Source organism: Montipora foliosa, chromosome 14 (genome assembly GCF_036669935.1).
Source record: "Montipora foliosa isolate CH-2021 chromosome 14, ASM3666993v2, whole genome shotgun sequence".
NCBI lineage: Eukaryota > Metazoa > Cnidaria > Anthozoa > Scleractinia > Acroporidae > Montipora > Montipora foliosa.
In genome coordinates, this window is record NC_090882.1 from 20,021,498 (window position 1) to 20,043,997 (window position 22,500).

General features: G+C 39.2%; 3 protein-coding genes and 1 pseudogene across 3 annotated transcripts in view; 3 read left to right on the top strand and 1 right to left on the bottom strand.

Annotated features, from left to right (window-relative positions):
* Positions 1-127: 127 nt before the first annotated feature.
* On the top strand, positions 128-1,343 carry LOC137985427 (poly [ADP-ribose] polymerase tankyrase-like). The gene has a single exon (XM_068833050.1). It carries the CDS (start codon positions 284-286, stop codon positions 1,229-1,231), a length of 948 nt encoding a protein of 315 aa, XP_068689151.1. The 5' UTR covers positions 128-283; the 3' UTR covers positions 1,232-1,343.
* A 2,520-nt stretch (positions 1,344-3,863) lies between these two features.
* LOC137984491 (serine/threonine-protein phosphatase 6 regulatory ankyrin repeat subunit B-like) lies at positions 3,864-5,132 on the top strand. Its single transcript, XM_068831660.1, has one exon. The coding sequence runs from the start codon at positions 3,864-3,866 to the stop codon at positions 5,130-5,132; it is 1,269 nt and encodes a 422-aa protein (XP_068687761.1).
* Positions 5,133-8,109: 2,977 nt separating this feature from the next.
* Positions 8,110-11,867, bottom strand: LOC137984767 (prolyl hydroxylase EGLN3 pseudogene; annotated as a pseudogene).
* Positions 11,868-11,970: 103 nt separating this feature from the next.
* The window catches only part of LOC137984764 (signal recognition particle subunit SRP54), a 14,903-nt gene continuing 4,373 nt past the window's right edge, over positions 11,971-22,500 (top strand). Inside the window, exons 1-14 of the mRNA XM_068832038.1 lie at positions 11,971-12,169; positions 13,437-13,528; positions 15,067-15,151; positions 15,264-15,368; positions 16,359-16,425; positions 16,637-16,694; positions 17,224-17,313; positions 17,452-17,512; positions 17,969-18,028; positions 18,197-18,285; positions 19,277-19,377; positions 19,895-19,981; positions 20,636-20,709; positions 20,936-21,044. Coding sequence (XP_068688139.1) covers positions 12,092-12,169; positions 13,437-13,528; positions 15,067-15,151; positions 15,264-15,368; positions 16,359-16,425; positions 16,637-16,694; positions 17,224-17,313; positions 17,452-17,512; positions 17,969-18,028; positions 18,197-18,285; positions 19,277-19,377; positions 19,895-19,981; positions 20,636-20,709; positions 20,936-21,044 — 1,156 coding nt within the window. The 5' untranslated portion in view covers positions 11,971-12,091. The remainder of the gene's footprint in view (positions 12,170-13,436; positions 13,529-15,066; positions 15,152-15,263; positions 15,369-16,358; positions 16,426-16,636; positions 16,695-17,223; positions 17,314-17,451; positions 17,513-17,968; positions 18,029-18,196; positions 18,286-19,276; positions 19,378-19,894; positions 19,982-20,635; positions 20,710-20,935; positions 21,045-22,500) is intronic.

Sequence of the window (22,500 nt, forward strand, 5' to 3'; positions counted from 1 at the left end):
CAATTACAAGAACAATGGTTAAAGAGAGATGTTTACAATTGTTTTTATTAAAAAATGCGATTCCATTTCAACTTCAAATGTATTGCCAAGCAAAAGTCACAACAAAACGGCTTCGAAGAAAATGACGCTTCTAACTTCATACGATGTGGATAAAGCAAAACGTCTGAGTACAAAACTACTAACGAAATCATATTGCTTACTTTATCGGTTGGAGTCAATATTCACGGGGACGCTAAATTAATTTTGGAAAGAGATAACATTTGGTTTTGCCGCGTAATTTACAATGGAAACAGAACCTCGGTACATCAAAGTTAAAAGGGTTTATCGAAAGCCTCAGGCAAGAAACTTCAACGAAACTGAAAACGCCAGTTTATCATTAGCCTCAAATGATGTCCATGAGCAAGGAGCCAGGACTCTGGATACCATGTTCTCTGTAGTTCAAGTTACAGGAGCTAAGAACGAAACAAAGGAAGACAAACTTGGAGTCTGGATAAATCACGGGGGCAAAATTTCCCCTAAGAGAAAGATCTCGAGTCCATGTTACACTTTCATCCAGTCACAAGAAATCGCTCAAAACAAGAGTTTTCAAACAAACGAATATCGTGTATTGACCAGGAATAGGAGCGGAAGCGGGTCTATGGTATTTCCTTCGATGAACAGCAAACGACAGCACTCCAATTTTTCGAGTGAAGAACAAGTTAATCCCATATATTTGCCTTCAACAAGGTATGATTTTGAAACGCCTGGACGTTGCACCCCTGATCAGGAGACAACGGGAGATGTAACAAGTCGATCTCGTAGAGTATCCTTTTCCAACCAGTCTATGTTACATTCCGCTATATCACGTGACGATGTTGCAGAGCTAAGCGATTTGATTGACAATAACAGAATTGACCTCGATCTCCCAGATGAGGTTGGCATGACTACGCTTCACCGCGCTGCTGTGGACGGAAGCTATCGCTGTCTTAGTTTTCTTCTTTCTCGTGGTGCTCATGTTGACGTCACTGATCACGAGGGCTGGACCCCACTTCACGATGCAGTCTTTCACGGGCAAACCCGCTGCGCGTTTTGTCTCCTTTCTGCGGGTGCTGACGTGGAAGCAGAAACCAAGGATTTCCTCAAACCAATTGAAATGGCTGATAGTGAAGATATGGTTTTGCTCGTTGGAAGAGCGATGGCTTCGAACGGTACCCGGCAAAATCCGAACTATGATAAAGAAACACTGGTTTAAATTGTGATGAAAAGCAGTGATGATGTAATAAGTGTCTAAAATTGCTCGTGATAGGTCCAAATGAGACACGTGGTGCAATATGTATTTAAAAACTAAAATGAATGACACTACAGATGCCCCCTCTGCAAAGAGTTGACCTCATTAAATGGGCTTGCTTTAACTCGAAAACGTCTGTGTATCGTGGTTTGCAAGGTGTTTGCACGATGCGCACATTACATTGAACATAACCAAGGGAAAACAAAGGGTGGGTGGGGGGGAGAGGGCATCCCCCATACATGCTCTTTTCCATAGGTAATATTGCTCAAGTTAATTTGTACAGATCCCAAGGAGATTAGGCAACAGCCAATCATATGGCAGGAGCTGATGTGTTCCGCGAGGATAGCCCACGCTCAGAGAACACATTCCCGCCATATGATTGGCTGTTGCCTAATCCCCTTGGGAGCTGTGCAGCGTGGGAGTCGATCTAAAAATAACTTGAGGCATATTACCTATGGAAAAGGGCATGTATGGGGGATGCCCTCTTTTCCCCCTTTATTTTCTCTTGACATAACCAGGGGAAAAAATCGTTTTGCTTCATGCAAGGTTTCTTCTATTTAAGAGTGTAAGCTGCGACCACCGTTTTAGGCTATGGACATCCTTTTTCAGTGCTGATGCTTAACGTTCTAAACTGAAATATGATCACATTGATTTTCCTTCAAAAATTGTCTGCTCCCTCACCCCCCCACCTACACCGTGACATGACAGTTGGCCATTTACAAGTGCAGCTGGGAAGTTGAACCAGGGAATACCAGGAACAAATTCAAAGAGTGGTCAGAGCGGGTCTTGAACCCGGGATCTCCGAATCTCAAGGCAAGCGGAACACATCAGTGGAGTAATAATGAAGAAACTTATGATTTATTCACATTGAGAGTCACGTTATCATTTTCGTAAGAATTGGAACTGAAAATCAATGATATCATTTGAGACAAAAATTGCAAGAGACAAGTATCATACAAGGCACGGGAGTTTGGTCTCACCTATAAACAGGGTTAACATGTTGCTAGTACAGAGGAGATTGCAAGTTTAATTTCACCAAAGTCTGTCTGTCTGTCTGTCAATAAATTAAATTACAGAGATCTCCCCCAACACTGTGAATCGCTTACATCGCAGAAGACCAAAAATGAGATAGCTGTTGTGTTGCTGATGCTAATCCATTAATTTAAGAAGAAATTTGAGATTACCCGCTCGGTACTGCGATATCATGATCCAAAAATAAGATAAGTCACTTAATATAAAGTTTCTAAATAAAACCCTTTTACAAGTTTTCTATTAAGATCTACCTTACACACGAAAATTTCAGTAACCAGGACCATAGCAAAGAAAGGCCGAACAGTTGAGCTGCAATCATTTAAATGCAGTCACAGTCTTGCATGGCATTGCGTAATAAACAGCAACATGGTACTCTGTTCGTGTTCAGATTGCCTTCATTTAAGCGAATTACATAACATAAATCTTTGCTGATAATCCTACAGGGAAAGGCTTAAGAGAGGAAGACGAGAAGCTGGAGCTATGAAGAGCTGTAAGCTTGTGTTTTCTAAGCACATTTTATGCGCCTGAATATGTGCAGTGTTATTTTGCTGACTATGTGACGGGCAATATACGAAAGTCTGACAAGTGACTTTTCAGACTCTTGCGCCGGGAATGGACTAATTTTCACGTAATATAACGAAGTCATGGGCGGTGTTTGCAAGTTAAACAAACAATAAAAACAATCAAGTCCTAGGAATAAAGGAACCAGATGGTAAACTGGTATTGTTGAGATAAAAATGGCGGCTAAGTTCAAAGCGCTGAGAGATTAAGCTCAGAATCCTTCCATAAGAAATGATGATATGTCGGAATAGAAAAAAACAATACCCAGATAGACGTTTCAAGGGACCAGAGGTATTTTGCATTTATATTGAAACCATAAAAAGCATGCTTTTTCTTTCAACAATTTCTTGGTCATTTAGCCTGGTTTTCTGGATGACAGCTAGTTCGCTAAATCTTTCCTGTAAATTCTGGGAATCAATTAATTTAGATCGAGTAAAAAAGTTTTCTTGAACTGTAAGTAAAAGTTTGCTCTTAACAAAGAGAAAAGTAGGTTAAGAACAAACAACACGAGATTTTTTCTTAGAAAGAATTTACATCCGAGTTATTAACGACTCTCTTTACAAAAACTTGTCGTCACCAATTTTTCGTCTTGGACAGAACAAGTTGCTGAAAATGACAATAATTTCGTGCTATACCTTTCAGATTCGCCAATAGCTTCAAAGTGAATTTTTGAATAGAATAGAGTACTGGATTTACGTCAATAAATAACAATGTAGTTAGATGAACTTGATTCAGTTCTATTGTATATCTGTTTAGCAAACAAAATCGTCTCCACGCGGGCAGGACAGGCATAAGTGGCTACGTTTGCCGCTTGATTGCTGTAGGAGCTTAATGTTCTAAAACTTCTGAGGACGTGAAGAGGGTAACGAAATCGAAAAGTTTGGCAATCAAAGGCTTATGTGCTTCAAGATACGCCACATTGTTAGTTTGTTGCCGTCATCATACAGGATCACTTTGAAAGAACTTGAAGGTGCTAACTACTTTGATTGATACCTTTGTAAACATGACGCAGGCTTTACACAAGGCGTGTGAAGAAGGGAGTTTGCTTTTGGTGTCACTATTGTTAGAGAGAGGAGTCGATGTAAACTCGAAAGACACACAAGGAAGAACACCATTGCACATCGCTTCGGCAACCGGAGATAGGCTGCTAGCAGAGTTGTTATTCCAGGAAGGCGCGAATCTCTCTTCGGTGTCTTCATGTGGTGAAATACCATTGGATTGTAGCTGTGACGAGGATATGACTTTCCTACTTGTACGTATGATGGCACGAGAGGGAAACGGTCAACTTGCAAAAGAAAGATTACAGCTTGAAGCGCTATCGGATAAAATCAGAGAGAAAATTACCAGAGAACTGGAGTCGACGTCAAGTCGCAACAAAGCGAGTCCATTATCTCAGCTTTTGGCCAAACGAATTGTTGCCAACCTTTGGGAGACGGCAGATGGACAGCTTTCTAGTATATCCAACATGTCTGACTGTAGCAGATTAAGTGAAACAGAGTCCGGTTTCTGTGAAGCAGAGAAATCTTCACATGGATCCTCTCTGGAGTCGGTAATGACAAACATGTCACTTTCAAGCGGCTTCGCTTCCGTAGATGGGTCTTCTCCGCATTTTAACAGACGCGCAACAACCCCGCTTACTAAACATGAATTAGCTGCGATGAACCGTTCCGCGCTTAGGTCGAGAAATCGCACTGCATCTGACTCAAAAAAAGTGATGGTTAAGCGTGCTTTGACATGGAATAGCACCAGAGGAAAGAAATCATTTCCACCGCTTAGACAGCGCGTTAAAAAACACGTACAGTTTCCAGCTGACGTTTTGTTGGACATAGCAGTCAGAAACGACGACTTCGTCGAGACTTGCAATTTAATAAAATCTGGTAAAGTTGACTATAACCGTGTTGGGTGCAACAGCCTAACACCACTACATCGCGCAGCAATTGATGGCAGCTACAAGTGCCTTCAACTTTTAATCGATCTTGGAGCTAATGTTAATATTCAAGACGAACAGGGTTGGAGGCCCTTACACGATGCCGTCTTCCACGGACACGTCCAGTGTGCGGTCGCCTTGATAAACGCTGGCGCAGACCTGAACGCCGAAACAGATGATTTTCGAACGGTTTTAGATTTAGCGGAAAATGATAGAATGCTCCGCACAGTTGGAAGAGCTTTGATTGTAAAAAACTGCGATGAAGATACAACTGAAATAACTTCGTACTTCGAAGACGAAGTATTTGAAGAAGTGCTTAATCCAGACAGGGAAACTTGTGTATAGGAAAGATACATTTGATCGTGATCATGAAACGAACTCCACTTTTGGTTTCAAGCCATTTCAGTGAGCGCCGAAACCACATTTTTGTATCACAAGAATTCGTTCTTAAAAATGTACAACAAATTTGGATGAAGTGATAGTATAATAAAAGAACTCTTCGTGGAGAACGTCTTTATAATGAGGAAAAGCAACCATTGCAAACAAATTTTAATTTAATTTTGCTTCGTCTCTTTTGTTTTAAATAAGTACAAAAATCAACTTTTCTGTTTCTTAGAGCATTATCTTAAAAATTTCTTACTCTTCCAACACTTAAACAATGAGATACCGAATTAACCAATTTAAAGGTTTTGACGACAAGATGAGCAAAGAAAGTGAACCATTACTTTAAAAACGTAGCTACTAGTCCAGTTACAAGGTACTTCGACCATATCGTACAAAGAGAAGGAAATAAGAAAATCGCCGCAAAGGACTTACTCGGATAGCTCAAAGTTGTATTTTGAAGACACATTCTGTTGACGCTACCTTTGTCGATACTTAAATCGTCTACTTCTCAGTACAATAAAGCATATAGACGTTTGCTATTCCTTTCGAGTCAGATTTTTCGATGTTTGACATATTAGGATTTGTCCAGAAACGTTTGTAGCCCAAAACGATACTAAAAAGCTTCACTTAGCAACCCGATGATATCACAAATTCTCTAATGAGACTTAAACGAAGTTCTAAACTGTGTACAGAATGGTAAAGAAATGGTAATTCAATTTATTGTTTTCAATCTGGCTTATTGAGGTGAATAGTACAAACGTACAAAGTTCAACTATATTTTGAAAGAGTGTGCATGTATTGTACTTTTCCTTCGAGCCAATAGTTGGTTTTGACGCTACGTCATGTTGGTAGACGGAAACAAAAGATATCCCATTAGCTTCTTTTGTTCGTCCACTAGTCTTTGTACATTACTATAGATACCGGTTTGCAAACAATCTCAAGAGACACCGATAACGATGATGTAATGTAGAATTGTTCATTGACGAACATCTTTTGAGAGATGTGCCACATTACTCGCGTTCATAACTGGCCTGTAGGCAACAGGTGTTGAATCGAAGAGAGAATGACGTTAAAGGCATAAGACCTTTTTGTATACTGTGAGCATTCAATTGGACGAGAAGATAATCCAAAACAACGTTTACCAATGTCTTCTCAAATTGTGATTGGCTTAAAACGAACATGTTACCGACAGTGTAAACCAATAAGAATCCGACCTAAAACGCCGAAGAGTCTATCATGATTAGTTTTGCCAAACAGTTTGACTCCTGGACAGGGAAATTTGACAATTTGCTAGTCAAAGGATAGAATAAATAAACTTAAGCTGGATCGTTGAGGAGTGCAGCAAGAAATGTAACATCAACTGGGTTTATTAAATGAACTCGCACTCTCTATCGGCTGGAGTTTATGCTACCGGATAAAAAATTAAAACAAGATATTTCGAACTGTATTCCCTTCAGCCAGCCCTCTCTCTGCTGATTAATATATTAATGCATCGATTGTGAAACGACGTACAATAAAAATAGTATACGGTTGTAGTGAATGTTTTTGTTCGTCGTATTCGAGTTTGTTCCCAGCTTATTCGATTGGTTGTCTGAGTTAGCTTTGGTGACATATCAACAAAACGGCAGATGTTCTCTTATTATAATCAATATTTTAACCTACAGTTGCTACTTTAGCTTATTTTGCTAGTAATTTCGTATTCTATTCATAAATATATCCTTGGTTACTTCAGTTATAACCAAAATGTATTGTTTGACTATCAGGGGCAATATCAATGCAATTTTTCTAACAAATTCGTTTTCTCCTTTAGTTAAGACGGAAATTATCGTTTTACAGTACACATATTTGACACTGGGTTTAGACAAAAATAAATACAGGTGTTTTTTTCTACACTCTGTATGCAGAAAAAACAGCAGCGCCAGTAAAATCATGGCTTTCTCGAGCTCAAGAAGCGAAGAAATGAAAGAGGTCTTATCGACCTATTTAAAGATCAACGGAATAACTTCGGAAGGGATACCAGCTTCAGAGCTTCAAACAATTTACCATAATTTACGGCCAGGAAATTCGATCAGCTTGCGCCAAGTTTCAGCCGCAATCGAGACTATCTGTTTCAGCGATTTGTGTTTAAGGGAAGAAGTTATTGATGTCTTAAATGAAATCGATCGTCGAAGTTTTCTTATGCGCGATTTGGTGTGGGAATTTGAAATGTTAGATCAAGAAAACAAAGGAAGTATAACCGAAGAACAAGCCTGTTTCTTGTTGAAAGCTGTGCATGGCGAGTCGGGAAAGAAAAAGACTAGAGAATTTCGATCCAGCCGCCCTCTGCCTGGATCAAGAGTTTCGCTGCAAGAGTTGGAAGTTTATCTCTGTGATCCAACTGATTCTGAACTCTCAGATGAACACGAACAAGATTTGAAAACTTAACAAAACACTAAAACAACAACGAGAAATTATCCAGCGAACAACATTATGGAGTAGCAGACTTGCATTGTGTACACTAGTAATACTAATGGCGTAGAATAATTAAAGAAAAAAATAGATTAAAGATTCACATTAAACTTCAAAAGAAAATCTGTAGACAACTTTCTTTTAAAACAAGTAGTTACCACCTCTCTCGCGATTACTTTGGTAGGAATTTAAAATAGGGGCACTCGCTTATTGCAAAACAGTTTCAAAGGTGGCTCAAATCGTAGAAAAATCGTAAAGGCAAACGCATAGACAGTACATAATAACAAAATTATCGATGAGCCTGACGTGCGGTTAATTCCCTAGGACAAAACGTTTGTGGTGGTGAACATTACAACTTAAAGACGTACGTCTTTTGAAATTAAAACTATTAGAAGGCCTGTCTTGAGGTGGCAAGAATGGACTGCACTTGATTATACTCAGTATACTCGATGCACCTTTACGTTGAAATGGCAGAGTATTGTCTCAATGGCCAAAGAATTGCGATAGGTCTGTTTAATGGTGGATTTTATTTGCGATTAGACGAGAACAATAACTGAAAATAAGAATTAGCTGAAACAATACTGGATCAGTTCCAATCATGTTTTTCAAAAAAAATCCCAATGCAAAAAAATGAAAATCACGATATCGCGAGCGAAAAGTAAGCGAGTAGAATATGTCTTACGGACGGTGCCTACTACTTCAAAAGTATTTTTGCACGGTTTACTGAATATGCGGGAAAAGCAGATGTTAACAAATGTTATTGAAATCCAAAAAGGGAAATTGGGGGTAACCACGCATTTTTCGAAGATAATTAATCAACAATATTTGTAAAAAGCTTTAAAATACAAAGCAATGTATGGCGTTCTTTTCCAAATTGAAGCCTAATTATCTCTGAAGAATGCGTGGTTACCCCTATTTTCTTTTTGGATACCAAGATCACTCGGTAAGTGCTGCTTTCTCCGCATAGTTTTGAACCGCACAAAAATATCCCTGTATTAATAAGCACCATCCATAGGAAATTCGAGTATTTCGAGATGCGCAGAACGTATGCGCAATAACAATAGTAGACACGGTGCATAATTTTAAATTTTAAAGGCAGCCGCAGCGAGGAAAGCATTTGGCGCATATGACACTACGTCATCAAGATGGATTAAAGGGAGATGTCAATGGCGAGGAACAATCTTCGTCAAGAGATAGTTCCGATGATGACTCGGGGATATTCGGAAAAATCCGAGTGCTCCTGAAGAGGAGTCGAGGCCATGACATTAGGGTGATTTAGCAACTGAACGGGAGCCTCAGTTGACGACTTGAGGGGCGCGCGGAATAATCTGATTCTACTCTAATCTGACCTAATATGGACACTTTTTTGCGCGCGGCGCCGTCAACTGATGTTCCCGTTCCGTTGCTAAATCAGCCTATTTCGAGTACTTGTTCGGATGCTCCAACCTCGCTCGTTCCCAGGGTCTCTTGTCGATGACGACAACGGACACCCTGGGAACGAGGTTGCGGAAGTTACGAAAAAATCGCGGGAGTCACCATTTTCAAACATGAAACACTTCCTGGACACAAATGGCCCTTGTCTATTTGGGCAAACGTTACAACTGAAGACTCCACTTCCATGATGTTTGTCTCTTGAGGATGACTTCGCTCAGGATTTTGAAACGTCATTCAATGTCACGAATGCAACAGTCCATCTCAGGAATAATCTCATTTGGATGATCTTACTTCATCACATTTTTATAGCTGGAGTACCCAGAGAAAAACCTCGTGGTGCAGAGTAGAGCAAACTCAACCCACATGACGCCAAGTCTGGGAATCGAACCCAGGCCACATTGGTGGGAGGCGAGTGCTCTCACCACTGCGCCACCCCTGCACCTTAATACAATACAATACATACTTTATTGACCACTCCCCAGAGCTACAAGGTCAGACGGGAGCAGGCCGTGGGAACTGAAGATGTTTAAGTGGCCAAGAGGTTGAACCAGGGACTACCAGGAACAAATTCAACACGTGGTCAGAGCGAGTCTTGAAGCCGGGAACTCTAGATCTCAAGGCAAGCGTCCTAACCATTGGGCAGCACTGCTTCAACATCTAGTTCTCGAAAGAAAGAAAGAAAGAAAGATCTGATCTGCTAATCGCCCTTTCTCGCAGTCGGAGACTGAATAACTAAGGGCGCAGCTCAACGAGGTCGGGCCGAAGGAGCTGTGCTGCCGGCTAGGTGCTCGGCCCCTGAACACGACCCATGTATGAGCTCGGAGCATAGCACCACAGCCGGATGGAATAGGCCAGGAGTCTATTTTGAAGAGGGAGGAAAACCGGAGTACCCGGAGAAAAACCCTCGGAGTCAGATTGAGATCAACTGAAACTCAACCCACATACGACCCAAGGCCAGAGTTGAACCTGGGTCACAGAGGTGGGAGGCACGGTTGATGACCACTAAACCACCCTGACTCCCCGTGATTTCTTCTCACTTGTTACAGCCTTCAAATTGTTCAAATTCCAAAATTAAATTTCTAAAAAACCTTAACACTGCTGCCACCACTCCAATCAACATCAACATCTATGGAGAACATTAATTATTATTTTTTTGCAGTATACGTAGTCATTCAGATTAACATCTGTAGTTCCTTCAGCTATGAAAAGTTTGGTTTTATCAACAGAGTTGATAATGTAAATTGGCCACCATACAGAGATTCTAAATGCTAACGGTTCGAGCGTTAGCCCTTTGTCAGAGCGAATCAGAGCGAATCCAATCGAAGGACTAACGCTCGAAACGTCAGCTTTTAGAATCTCTGTACGGTGGCCAATTTACATTATCAACTCCGTTGATAAAACCAAATTTTTGTTTACTACTTCCCCACTGATGCAGCACCACAGTTTCTTTAGAAACTACCCCCTTCATTCATTTGTCCTTCAGCTACGAGGCTGGTATCAATGAAAGCCTACATTGCACCCTTTACCCCCCTGCCTCTGTCAGTGCTCTATTTTATGAATATTTAAAGCTATAGCTACATGGATTAGAGGAAAGTTGAAACAGACATTGAAGTCACCGAAGATTGAACTGGGAACCTCTGAGCTATGCCCGCTCCAAAGACAAATCGCCATTTCCAACCATTTCCTGCTATTCATTCCCTGCGCTCAACCAACATCTTCAATAAAGCCTCCTGAATGCTACTTTGAATTCCCAAACCAGTTAAAACCTGATGAGGATCTGGATGATGTTTGATCAATGCTGACAAAGCACTTAAATCCTCCTCAGACAACAAGTCTTTCACCAGCCTCTCAGACTCCTTTTTCAGCTTCCTTTCTGCCATCTCTCTTTCCTTTCTCTTGGCCTCAACATCTTTCAAAGCAAACTCCACATCAAGATTTTCCATTGCAGCATCATAGTGAAGCTGTTTTGCTCTACGCCTTTGTTCAACATCAAAATACCATATAGTAATTGCATACCTTGTAAAGTATGCAGGTAATACCTCATGAGGGTTTCTTACATCAGCCCAAAACATCAACAATCTGTTAAGAAATGGCTCCACATCAATGTTGTCACCCTCTTCCCTATAAATTCTAAGCTTTCCTCCAGCACCCTCCTCCCACCCCTGGTTAAGATAATAAATGACAGTCAGACACCTGCCATCCCCATCTGGGTTATCCACATGCCTTGTATACCCAGTCCCGTTGCCTGGGTAACAGGCCACCATCGCTTTTGCGCGTCCCTGGATACAATATCCATTTAATCCATCTGGAATTTCACCACATGAAATCACCAAGCTATCTATGAATTCTATTAACTTTACAATGTTTGGAACATGTTTTTCATTTCCCTCCAGCCAAGTAATTCGATCTCCCCGTATTCGTTTCTCTGTAAATTTCTCCTCATCTTCGGAGGCTGTTCTTCCTCCACTTAGCATTCCATCTTGAAAAACACCTGAACTGTGCAGTTGTTTGACCTCTTTCAAGATATCCAGCGCGTTATTGTCACCAAAGAGATCGTCAATGACACAAATATTGCTCTCTTTTAACGATCTAGAAACAAATTTTGCAAGACTTGACAAGTCTTTCTTTGAAGGTTGTAGAAACTTTTTCTTTAAACTTAATGCTGATATTGCTTGAGGTGCCTCACAGAGAGGTTTGTGAGCTTTCCAGTGTAGTCTCTGGCATTCTTTGTTGCAGTAAAACACAGTTTTGCATCGGGAACATTTTAGTAAAGTCTGCTCTTTGGACGAACAAAACCCACAAGACGCCATTGTATGTCTTTATTCGTGCTAATCACCCTCGGATGTTTATTTCGAGGAGGAATGGGGACTTATGACGTAGCCTTATCTATAAAACCGCTGCACACAAAGATAAACAGGAACAAAAAAAATGGCGACCAGCTGTGTGTTGTTATGATGCCTCTTTACCTTCGTTTCACTTTATTCTCTCTGTTTATTTTTGAAGCAAAAAGACAGAATTTGGTAATATAATTCTTCAAGATGGTTCTTGCGGACTTAGGACGTAAAATCACCACAGCTCTCCGCTCCCTCAGCAATGCAACAATCATCAACGAGGAGGTATGAAAGATGTCTCTCCATTTTATTTTTATACTACATTCTGTTAGATCTCCGATTCCGTTGGCGCATACAGCTATTCATATTATCAACTAGTTTAACGCTTAAGTTGTTGGAATGAAGAAAGAACCATCATTTCGAGATTGCCCAAAATAAATGTTGGTTTTCTGTTCTGTTGTAAATATAATTAAGTCTTATAAATCTGTGATCGTTTTGATAAAGTGGTGTTTTGACCCTTGGGTAACTCTTCTTGGTTGCTTGGATTCTTATACACACAGTCTGGAAGCAAAGGTCAAACAATTGGCCGAAGCAGAAAATACCATAATACTCTTTGTTTGTCCACCCAAATTTTGAATAAGCATTGTTTCCTCTTTCTCTTGGGACTTACAATGTTCCCAAGAGAAAACAAAAACAATGCTTATGCAAAATGTGGAGGGACAACCAAAGAGTATTATTGTATTTCTGCTTTGGTCAATTGCCTTGCCCTTATCAAGGGTACTTAAAACAAGACTAATCGAGCTTTGTACTGGTCCAAGTGAAGGCAGAAGAATGTAATATTTCCTTTGAACACTTGTTTATATAGAGATCTTAACTATGATATGGTTAGCTTACTTTCCAGTGAAAAAGCATGCTGGCCAGTTTTGATTAGAATGCTTTCATTTTGTGGTATATTATGTGCAACAAGATTTCTTTTAGGTAACCCTGATCTTGAATAAAATTTAATATGCCTTATGAGTGACTCGGTGAAAGAGGGGTTTTGGCAAGAGTTTTAACTGCTAAAGTATCCTGTGATGTCAGGGACACAGGAACTATGGAAATAAACACGATACGGGAACAGAACGTGCAAAAATAGTTGGAAACTTTTTGTAATACATGTATCAGACGAAACAGTAGAGTTCAAACCCCGTTGAAGTCCTGAATTTTTCAGCATTCTCTACGCAATTACTAGAATTGCATTTACGATGTATATCTGTGAGGATCATAGCTTCACTTGATTTCATATCCTCAGTTCAATATATGATACATTTCATATACATTTGTGTATCATTTCATTTGCTGACTCATTGATATGGAAGTGACCATGTGTTGTATAATTTAGACCGCGGGGATTTTCTGAACACCTAAGGGCAAAGGTAACCACAAGCATTCCTAAGAATTTGCTCAATACAGGACATGGGAATTCCATAGAAGTCATAAAGTTGATTTTATGTGAGACAAGGTTTTTTAGATAGTGATATTGTAAGTTTAATTAAGGTTTGTTGTATGACAGGTGCTTGGGGCGATGCTTAAAGAAGTATGTGCGGCATTACTGGAAGCTGATGTGAATGTATTTCTTGTAAAAAGACTCAGAGAAAATGTCAGGTAATAATGAATGCATGTAATTTTACTTTATTCAAGTCTCAAGGTTAGAAATTACTATAGCAGAGAAAAAGTGCTGTACTAATTAGGGAGACTGTAAGTCAGTTAAAATCACATAAAATTAAAACACGTCAATCAAGTCAAAGTAAATCTTGATTTTAAATGAACCCATTTACACCTAAAGCACTCCTAATTGACAAGTAAAATCGTCTGGCGTTAGACAGAGTGAAATTTGTAAGTGACGTAACTGATTAGAGTGTAATGTGAAGTGCTAGTTTTGTACCCCATTTGAACCATGTTAGCGTTAGCCCTACTAATGGAAATGGGCCCACACAAGGACAGTGAAAAACTCTGACCAGGGTGGGAATTGAACCCACGACCTTTGGGTTAGATCACGGCTGCTCTACCAACTGAGTTACAAGGTCGGACGGGAGCAGGCCGTTGGAACTGAAGATGTTAAAGTCACGGCAATGAAAATGTACAGGTACAAGGAAGGGTTGCGTTTTTACAAATGTCGGCCGTGTAGCACTTGTGTAACTGTCACTCTCAGGTGGAAAAGGGTTAAAGAGGAAAGGAAAGGAATGGAACTTTATTTAAGTGTCTAGTCGTTCCTGCACTGAAGACACTGTAAATTGAAATTCACAATTAACACAAATCAAGTTAAATGTTGGTTTTTGAGGAGAGGGGAAAATCGGAGTACCCGGAGAAAAACTTCCCGGTGCAGAGTAGAGAACCAACAAACTCAACCCACATATGACGCCGGATCTGGGAATCGAACCCGGGCCACATTGGTGGGAGACAAGTGCTCTCACCACTGCGCCATCCCTGCATCCTGTACACATAAAAATCCTCTTGGAGCAGAGAGGAGAACCAAAACTCTCGACCAAGTTGAATATGATGCTGAGTCGGAGAATTGATCCCAGGCTGCATTGGGGAAGGTTAAGTGACTTCATCACTGCACCAATCCTTCTCCCTTAACAAACATGTACTTGCTTTTAGTTGTTAAGCTTTCGTTTTTGCACAGAGGGGGAAAAGGAAACAAGCAACAAGGGTGTACATGTAGGTGACATCTCATAAAAGAATTCTGATTCCGGGATTGTCATCCCAGTTGTCTGGAACAGCAAAGGGAGTGTGCTGTTTCCCTGGCAAAAATAATTTTTAAACTTTCATTTTGGTCCCAATCAGGGAATTTGAATGCTTTTGTTTTATGTTGTTTTAGAGTGAGAGCATGCAAAGACAAAGGATCAACTTTCACTCGTTATTCTTGACATCTAGTTTGACAACAGTCTCGTTTCCCAAGAACCCTAATGTCATGCTAGACATTATTAATTAAATAGCCCATTTCCCAGTTGCTGAATGTCTCAGTTTCAAATATGATTCAGATGGTACATGTACTGTATGGATGTTTATCCCAAGCTGAAACACAAACTCTTCATTATGATCCTGAGTACATGTGATTGAAATTAAGCCAGCCTCTTACATATACATGTAGAATTGATATCAATAATAAATAATTGTAACTAATTCTTTATCGTTTGCAGATCTGCCATTGACTTTGATGATATGGCTGCTGGATTAAACAAGAGAAGGATGATTCAACATGCTGTGTTCCAGGAACTTTGCAAGGTTTGTATGAGAATAAATCTTACTCAGTTCTCCAAGTGAAATTGTGCAAACTTTGAGGGCTTCATTTGAAACTGATCATTTTTGACAACAACTACGTCTGTTTCATACACAGCTTGTTGATCCTGGTGTTAAATCCTGGACGCCAACAAAGGGAAAACAGAATGTCATTATGTTTGTCGGCCTCCAGGGAAGTGGAAAAACAACAACATGCAGCAAGGTCTGAAGATACATGTAACCTTAACCTTATTTATCTTAAATGTTACTCTGTTATAAAAATTGTTTAAGAAAAACTTTGAAGTGTCAATTGTAAGTTTTAGAGGCATGGTTCCCGCCTCAAACTAGGGTCAGTAGGTCATCACAAGGAAAGGTTACGTTTATACAAACGTTGGCCGTGTAGCACTTATATTTTATACAGAATTAAACTACGCTCTCTTCAGTTAATTCAGTAGGTCATCAGCTTTGTCTGGGTCTTAACACTCTGCCTACCTCTTGTCATACTGGGTAAAGATAAGAGACTTATCTACTGGAAAAACTTAACACCTGACCCAGCACAACATATTATACAGTCACGTACAGTAAATCAGGATGTGAGAAATTTGAAGTGAATGTCGATATTGCGAGAAAATTGAAATATGTTTTTAAAAGTTAAGTATCACAATGTCAATGGGTGTCTGATGGCTTGATGAATGTACATGTAACCTTAGTGGAGGTGGTTGTCTTATGAAGCAACACATTCTATGCTTATGCTCTTGCTTATGCAAACAAGATTAATAAGGTTTTTTATCAAAAAGAAAAACGCTATCAATGATGACAGTGGTTGGTTGTGTCTTACAGTATGTATTTGTTGTTGGATTTCATTTGTGCAAAAATGAAAGCACATTTTTCTGCCAATGATTATCAAAAAGAGCTAGCTATCTTCTGTCTGTTAATGCTTATATACATGAGGAATGATCCTAATGTTCTTGGAGGTTTCTGTTGCATAAACTTTTTTAGGTCTTATTCAAAGTATATTCACCTTAATCATACAACTACTATTGAGACAAGTGAATGAGAAATTGCGTTAATGAACTGCAAAAGGTGTATTGAAGACCCACTAGTATTGAACCCTCTCTGACTCCTTTTTATTCCATGTAGGCTCTATTTAGTCGTAATAGGTTTGCTGCTATTTCATTAATATTGCACTGTTCCTCCTTTTTCAACACTGCAGTTAGCCTACTACTACCAAAGAAAAGGCTGGAAGACCTGTCTCATCTGTGCAGATACATTTCGAGCAGGTAACAAAAAGAGCTTTACTGCCTCGAACCACTTTTTCATAATCATCTCTCTGCCAATTAATAACTACTGCAATTACGCCTCTACTGTAGTAAATACAAATCTTTAGCCATTATCTGTATCTAATAGATTTTTCATATGGAATAAGTATGTACTGTAAAGAAGCTGTCAAGTAACATTGCTCATATTTACACGTGTTAATTTGGTTTTTAGGAGCCTTTGATCAACTCAAGCAAAATGCCACCAAGGCAAGAATACCTTTTTATGGAAGGTACAAACATCTATAGTGCGCTGTGTTGTTTTGTTTGAAAATTCATCAGGCATCTTTTCTGCAATGGAACAACCTTGGTTAAGATGATAGGGAGAAATTGTCATAGAGTATATTACTTCTGGAATATCCACCTAATCCTTTTTCAAATTTAGCATGAAGCAAATGGTTACAAAAAAAAATCAAAATAATTATGACCTTACGAATTTTTTAACTGAAGGTAATGATGTCACACAATCTTATATCAAGGGACCTTCAGTCTCCAATCACGATATACGTCAAGGTTCCCTGTGCTTGTTACCTTCCCCTTTGTTGTGTGTTTTTGGATATTAAAGCAGAACTTACCACTGTTGCAAGGCATCTGCTCATTTATATTGCTTCCCAATATTTCTTCGTATTCCAAGCTTGCCTTGCCAGCGTACTCCCCAAAGAATCTGCTTTTCTAAATGTTGTCTCAAGATGAAGGGTATTGTCAGTGACTTTTTGATATTTCACAACATTGTGGTGTGTTGGTTTTGATTTGTTATTTTAGTTACACTGAAATGGATCCTGTTGTTATTGCACAAGAGGGTGTCGATAAATTCAAACAAGAGAATTTTGAAATAATTATTGTAGATACAAGGTAAGAACATGAAATTAATACAGTACTGTATACAGTTTGTTTTTTACTCATTGTCTTGTAGTGAATGGTTTCATGTTTCAATGTTTTTTTGGTCTGTATATTCTAAGCATCATTAAATATTGTCAATTCTTTTATCAGTGGTAGGCATAAGCAAGAGGAGTCACTTTTTGAGGAAATGCTTCAAGTCTCTAATGCCGTTGTAAGTTGATCTCAAAGTAGCAAGCCGCTCACAAAAACAAGATTCTCCGAATTGAATATTTAATTTTATATTTTAAAGAGACTGTCAATCTATCTATACTAAGTCTTGTATCAAGACAACAAACTATATACAGATGCTGTTTAAAAGTGCTTTCCAGGATTCTCTGTGATATAATTATTATCCACGGCAGATAAAGATTAATACCGGTAGTTTTCTCACTAGTTTAGGGGCGTTCTTCTTCGGTGTGCAGAGAGGATTTACATTGTATAATTACGGTATTATTTTAATGCCCACAATAGCTTGGCCCTTTCTCATGGAAACATCATCCAGAAAAGCTTGCCCTATTTGATTGATATTGGTGGAATGTTTCCATAACTCTTTCTCCATAATTTTTATTAACTGTAGGTAAATGTAATAAAAAGTAATTTACCTGAATATTTTTTAATCATACTTTAGAGCCCAGACAATGTGATATTTGTAATGGATGCAACAATTGGACAGGCTTGTGAATCACAGGTAAATGTCTTTTTAAACAACAGGGATAATTATTGTTATTCACTTAAATAAATTTTTCGGTTTCACCACTCAGTGCTGTGCGTGAGTGTGGTTTGACCTAAAGAGACTAAGGTGCTTCTTGCATTAATCATTTTTTAGGAAATAATATAGTTTTCTTGATGCCTTTAGGCCAAAGCTTTCAAAGAAAAAGTTGATGTTGCATCTGTTATTGTCACGAAATTAGATGGTCATGCAAAAGGTGGTGGTGCGTTAAGTGCGTAAGTATAATTAAATTACAAACATTCCAATTAATCTCCCCATTTCCCCCCTTGCACCTCCACTGCCTCTTGTCCCTACAGGAGACGGCAACTCATGTTGCTTTATCCGATATCCAGAATCTTGAGATGACACATATGATACCTTTGGAGGCAGTGTAACCAAGTGGTTAAAGGAGAGCAGTTGCAATCCAGAGTTCCTGGGTTCAAGTCTGTCTGTGAGGTGCAGTCCTCAGTCAACTTCTTGGTTGCAATTGTAGTAGCATAACTGGTCTGCCTCTCATCAGTTGGTCTGTTAACATGTACTTGCACATGCAGGGATGTCACCAAGCGCCGGCTGTCGGTGAAAATCACCGCTTGAGAAAGGGGTGATGGCCGGCTGAATCTTGAGCGTTGATCAAAATGACCGCGATGATTGCAAATTATTCTGTACAAAGTTTAAAAGTCGTTCAATGTGTTAACAAAAAAATTGAATATCTGCCAGTCTACTGAATTATCACTAGAATTTATCAATAATGGAAATGAAATAAAAGCGTTGTTTTGAGTACTATTGTGCATGCCGGGTGTTGCGAGACATTACAATCATGTTACCATGTCCCTTTGATGCTCGGAGCGCAGACGGCCTCAATAGAACCTTCAACTTGATGAATTTATTCTTAGCTACAACCCTGCACATGTATTGTATTTTTGTCCTGAAAAGCCCTAGAAAGTGTCAGTCAATTTAGCATGAAAGAATTATTATTATGGTAATTAAGTTCACTCTGTTAGAATTTAAAAAAAGATATTTAAAGTAATAAATGCATGTACATGTAAGTTCCTTCGGAGTTGCTTAGGATTTTATTTTGAGATTTAAATTGAGTTCGATCAGGAACAATATAATTTACAGCACCACGGGAACAAACTGGTCAGTAGCTTTTATTTCAATGGTTACACGTGATGACTTAACATGGGTAGGGGATGTGACATGCTACCAAATGTTTGGTTTTATTTTCAGTGTTGCAGCCACCAAAAGTCCCATTATTTTCATTGGTACCGGAGAACACATTGATGACTTTGAACCTTTTAAGACCAGACCTTTTATTAGTAAATTATTAGGTAAGCTAATGTGATGTGCAATTATTGTAGTAGTTTTAAAGTATATCACGCAAAATCGTGTAATTTTATGACACCCAAAATGCCCAAAAAGGAGAATGAAACATTGCAATAAATACAGCAAAAGAAAAGAAAATCATGGATGGACACCAGTGGACAAGATTGAAATGGATTACGTTTGGGTAATCTTGAAAAACATCGGCCCAACATTCTTCAAGTTTATGGCAAGTCACCTGGGTAAAAGTCGTTTTTGCTCAGAATCATCTTGTTTGTACTGCAAAGATAATTTAATCACTGAAGGAATTCCACATTACCCTGTTAGAGTTTTACACTCGTAAGGAACCAAAGATTTCCCTTTGACACCCTAAAATAACATGACATAGTCTCTTTAAGTACAATTAGTAACTTGAGACTGGTTTATTATACATTGTAGAGCATAACCTTTTCTTCTTTATTTTGTTTTTAATTTTGTTCATTTTGTTCAGTACCAGTAATCATACTTTTTGTGGTGTCATACTAGGAATGGGAGATATTGAGGGTCTGATTGACAAGGTGAATGAACTGAAGCTTGAGGACAATGAGGAACTTATTGACAAGCTCAAACATGGTGAGAAGTCATTTGTTGGGGACAGAACCATTTTCCCAATAATAGCATTTGTACAGAAAATCACTCTTTTGAATTTTGTACTGTTCAACTGTATGTCACTTAATTAATATAGAACTGATTGCAACTTGCCACTGATATTTGCAAGATAATAAAAAGTCACAAATTATAGAGTGAGTTTCAATTAAGTGTTGTAAAACCAAAACCAAAGTAATTACTTTGGCCAATCAGAAAGGAGGGAGACAATCCAGTAAACCAATCAAAACTTGGGAAAATGTTCACATGCGAGCCACGATTGGTTTTGGTTTCACTTCTGATTGGTTGAAAAAGTGGTGCAAGAACTTTGAACCAATCACTGAGTGAAGTAATGCAAAACCAAAGCAATTCGCCGATTACTTTCAACACTCAATTGAAAACTGTTCTAATTATTGTTATCCATGTGTAACAGAGCATTACTGTAAGTCTCAAAGCTATAATGTTGTGCTGCCCAATTTATGAAAGAAGAGGTAACTTTATCAGCCCAAAAAAAAAAAACGACTTTGACAAAGAAACGTTGAGGATTAAAATTTCAAACGCCAAAGGCTGCAACATCAAATATGGAAAAAATGTGTGAGCATTTCTTGTGATTTTTTTCCATTCCTTTTTGCTCTGTATCAGGTGTTTTTAGTTTAAGAGACATGTATGAACAGTTCCAGAACATCATGAAGATGGGACCATTTGGTCAGATTATGGTAGGCAACCTGTTATAAGTCAATACTCGTAGTTATGAAGGCGTCCTAAATTTCTTCCCATTGGTTACAGTCTAGCACCTCAGCTATCCAGTCGACAGTGCACATTGCAATGGTTATCATCATCTTTTACAATGCTCCTGATATGTTCTGACCTTGTTAACACGTGTGATATGTAATATTGATAATATGAGTGACAGTGTTCTGTTACTTTTGCATTGTTTTTCAGGGTATGATCCCAGGTTTCAGTAGTGATTTCTTATCCAAAGGCAATGAACAAGAATCGATGGCCCGGTTAAAAAAACTAATGACCATTATGGACAGTATGAATGACGAAGGTACCATTTCCACCATATCCCAAATTTTGCTGTAATTTCTGTTAAACAGTTTGATAGTCTAGCTTGGGCCAGATTTCAATACAATCGATGCAAGCAAGGACTGCCTACTGAGCTAATATGCTGCCGACCAGTTGGCACTGTTAAGGCTGCAGGTTCAAATCCCAGCTTGGCAAACACTTAACTTAAAAAAACTGAGGACAAAGTGCGTTTCATCAGTGGTTACAATTTCAAGTCTTTCAACTGCTGTGGAGAAAGGCCGTAAACAGCATACCCCATCTCACAACCTTCCTTCATAAACTCCGTTTGACTTTAAAGATTTTCCTTACTGTCAAAACACTATAGGACAAGGCGCTCTCGATTTTGTTGTCTGACCACATGTTTTTTTCCGGCAAAATATACCGACTTGGTGTTGTCTCAAAAACGCTTTTTGTGTATGCGGTTACATACAATACAATACAATACATTACATACGTAACTGAGAACTCCCCATAAGAGCTTTTCAGGGCCAACCAAACACAATAGGGAGCTTTAGCACCGACAACGGCGACGGCAACGAAAACGTCACAAATTTGCATATTTAGTGAGCGAAAGCAATAACTTTGCACGCTCTGCACGTGCATGTTTTCATTTTTGTCTATTTCTTTGCCGTCGTCAGCAAAACAACAGGGACCTTAAGATCTACGACGGCGACGTCAACGAAAACGTCACCTCAAAACATCACTTTGCTTTACCGTAAGTCTTTCGCGGCTATTCTGTCTCGTTCACTTCTTACAATTTGGACGAAGTAGCCTATATCTAAATTGTTACGAGCAGTTACAAAGTGAAAATAGAGAAGCAAATATTGTCTATTGCATGCTCACGTTGTCGTCAAAACCTCAAATTTAGTAATTTCACGTCGTCGTTATGCAGAGTACCGCAAGAATCCGTGCTAAAATCCGTGCTGCACGTGCAGCACGGTCATTTATGTTCTTTTAACCAATGGTATCATTGTTTTGCGGCGTTGTCGTGTCCGTCGCCGTCGTAAAATAGGAAGTACTAGGTAGCTTTAGCAACGACAACGGCGACGGCAAGGAGAACGTCACAAATTTGCATATTTAGTGGGCAAAAGCAATAGCTTTGCACGCTCTGCACGCGCGTTTTTCATTTTTGTCCATTTCTTTGCCGTCGTCAGCAAAGCAACAACGTGAAATTACGAAGTTTGAGGTGTTATGGAGAACGTCAGCACCTGGAGATAAATTTTCATTTTTCTCCCCGAAATTAAGCGCCGCTTGTAACGGTTTCATTCCTGAGGGACTGAAACACCTTTGTCATATTAAAAGGCTTGGAATAGTCGCGAAGTGATCGCAATAACGTGAATTTATGTTTTTACATGACGTTCTCGTTGCCGTTCCCGTCGTCGTTGCTAAAGCTCCCTAGTTTTAGCAACGACAACGGCGACGGCAACGAGAACGTTACA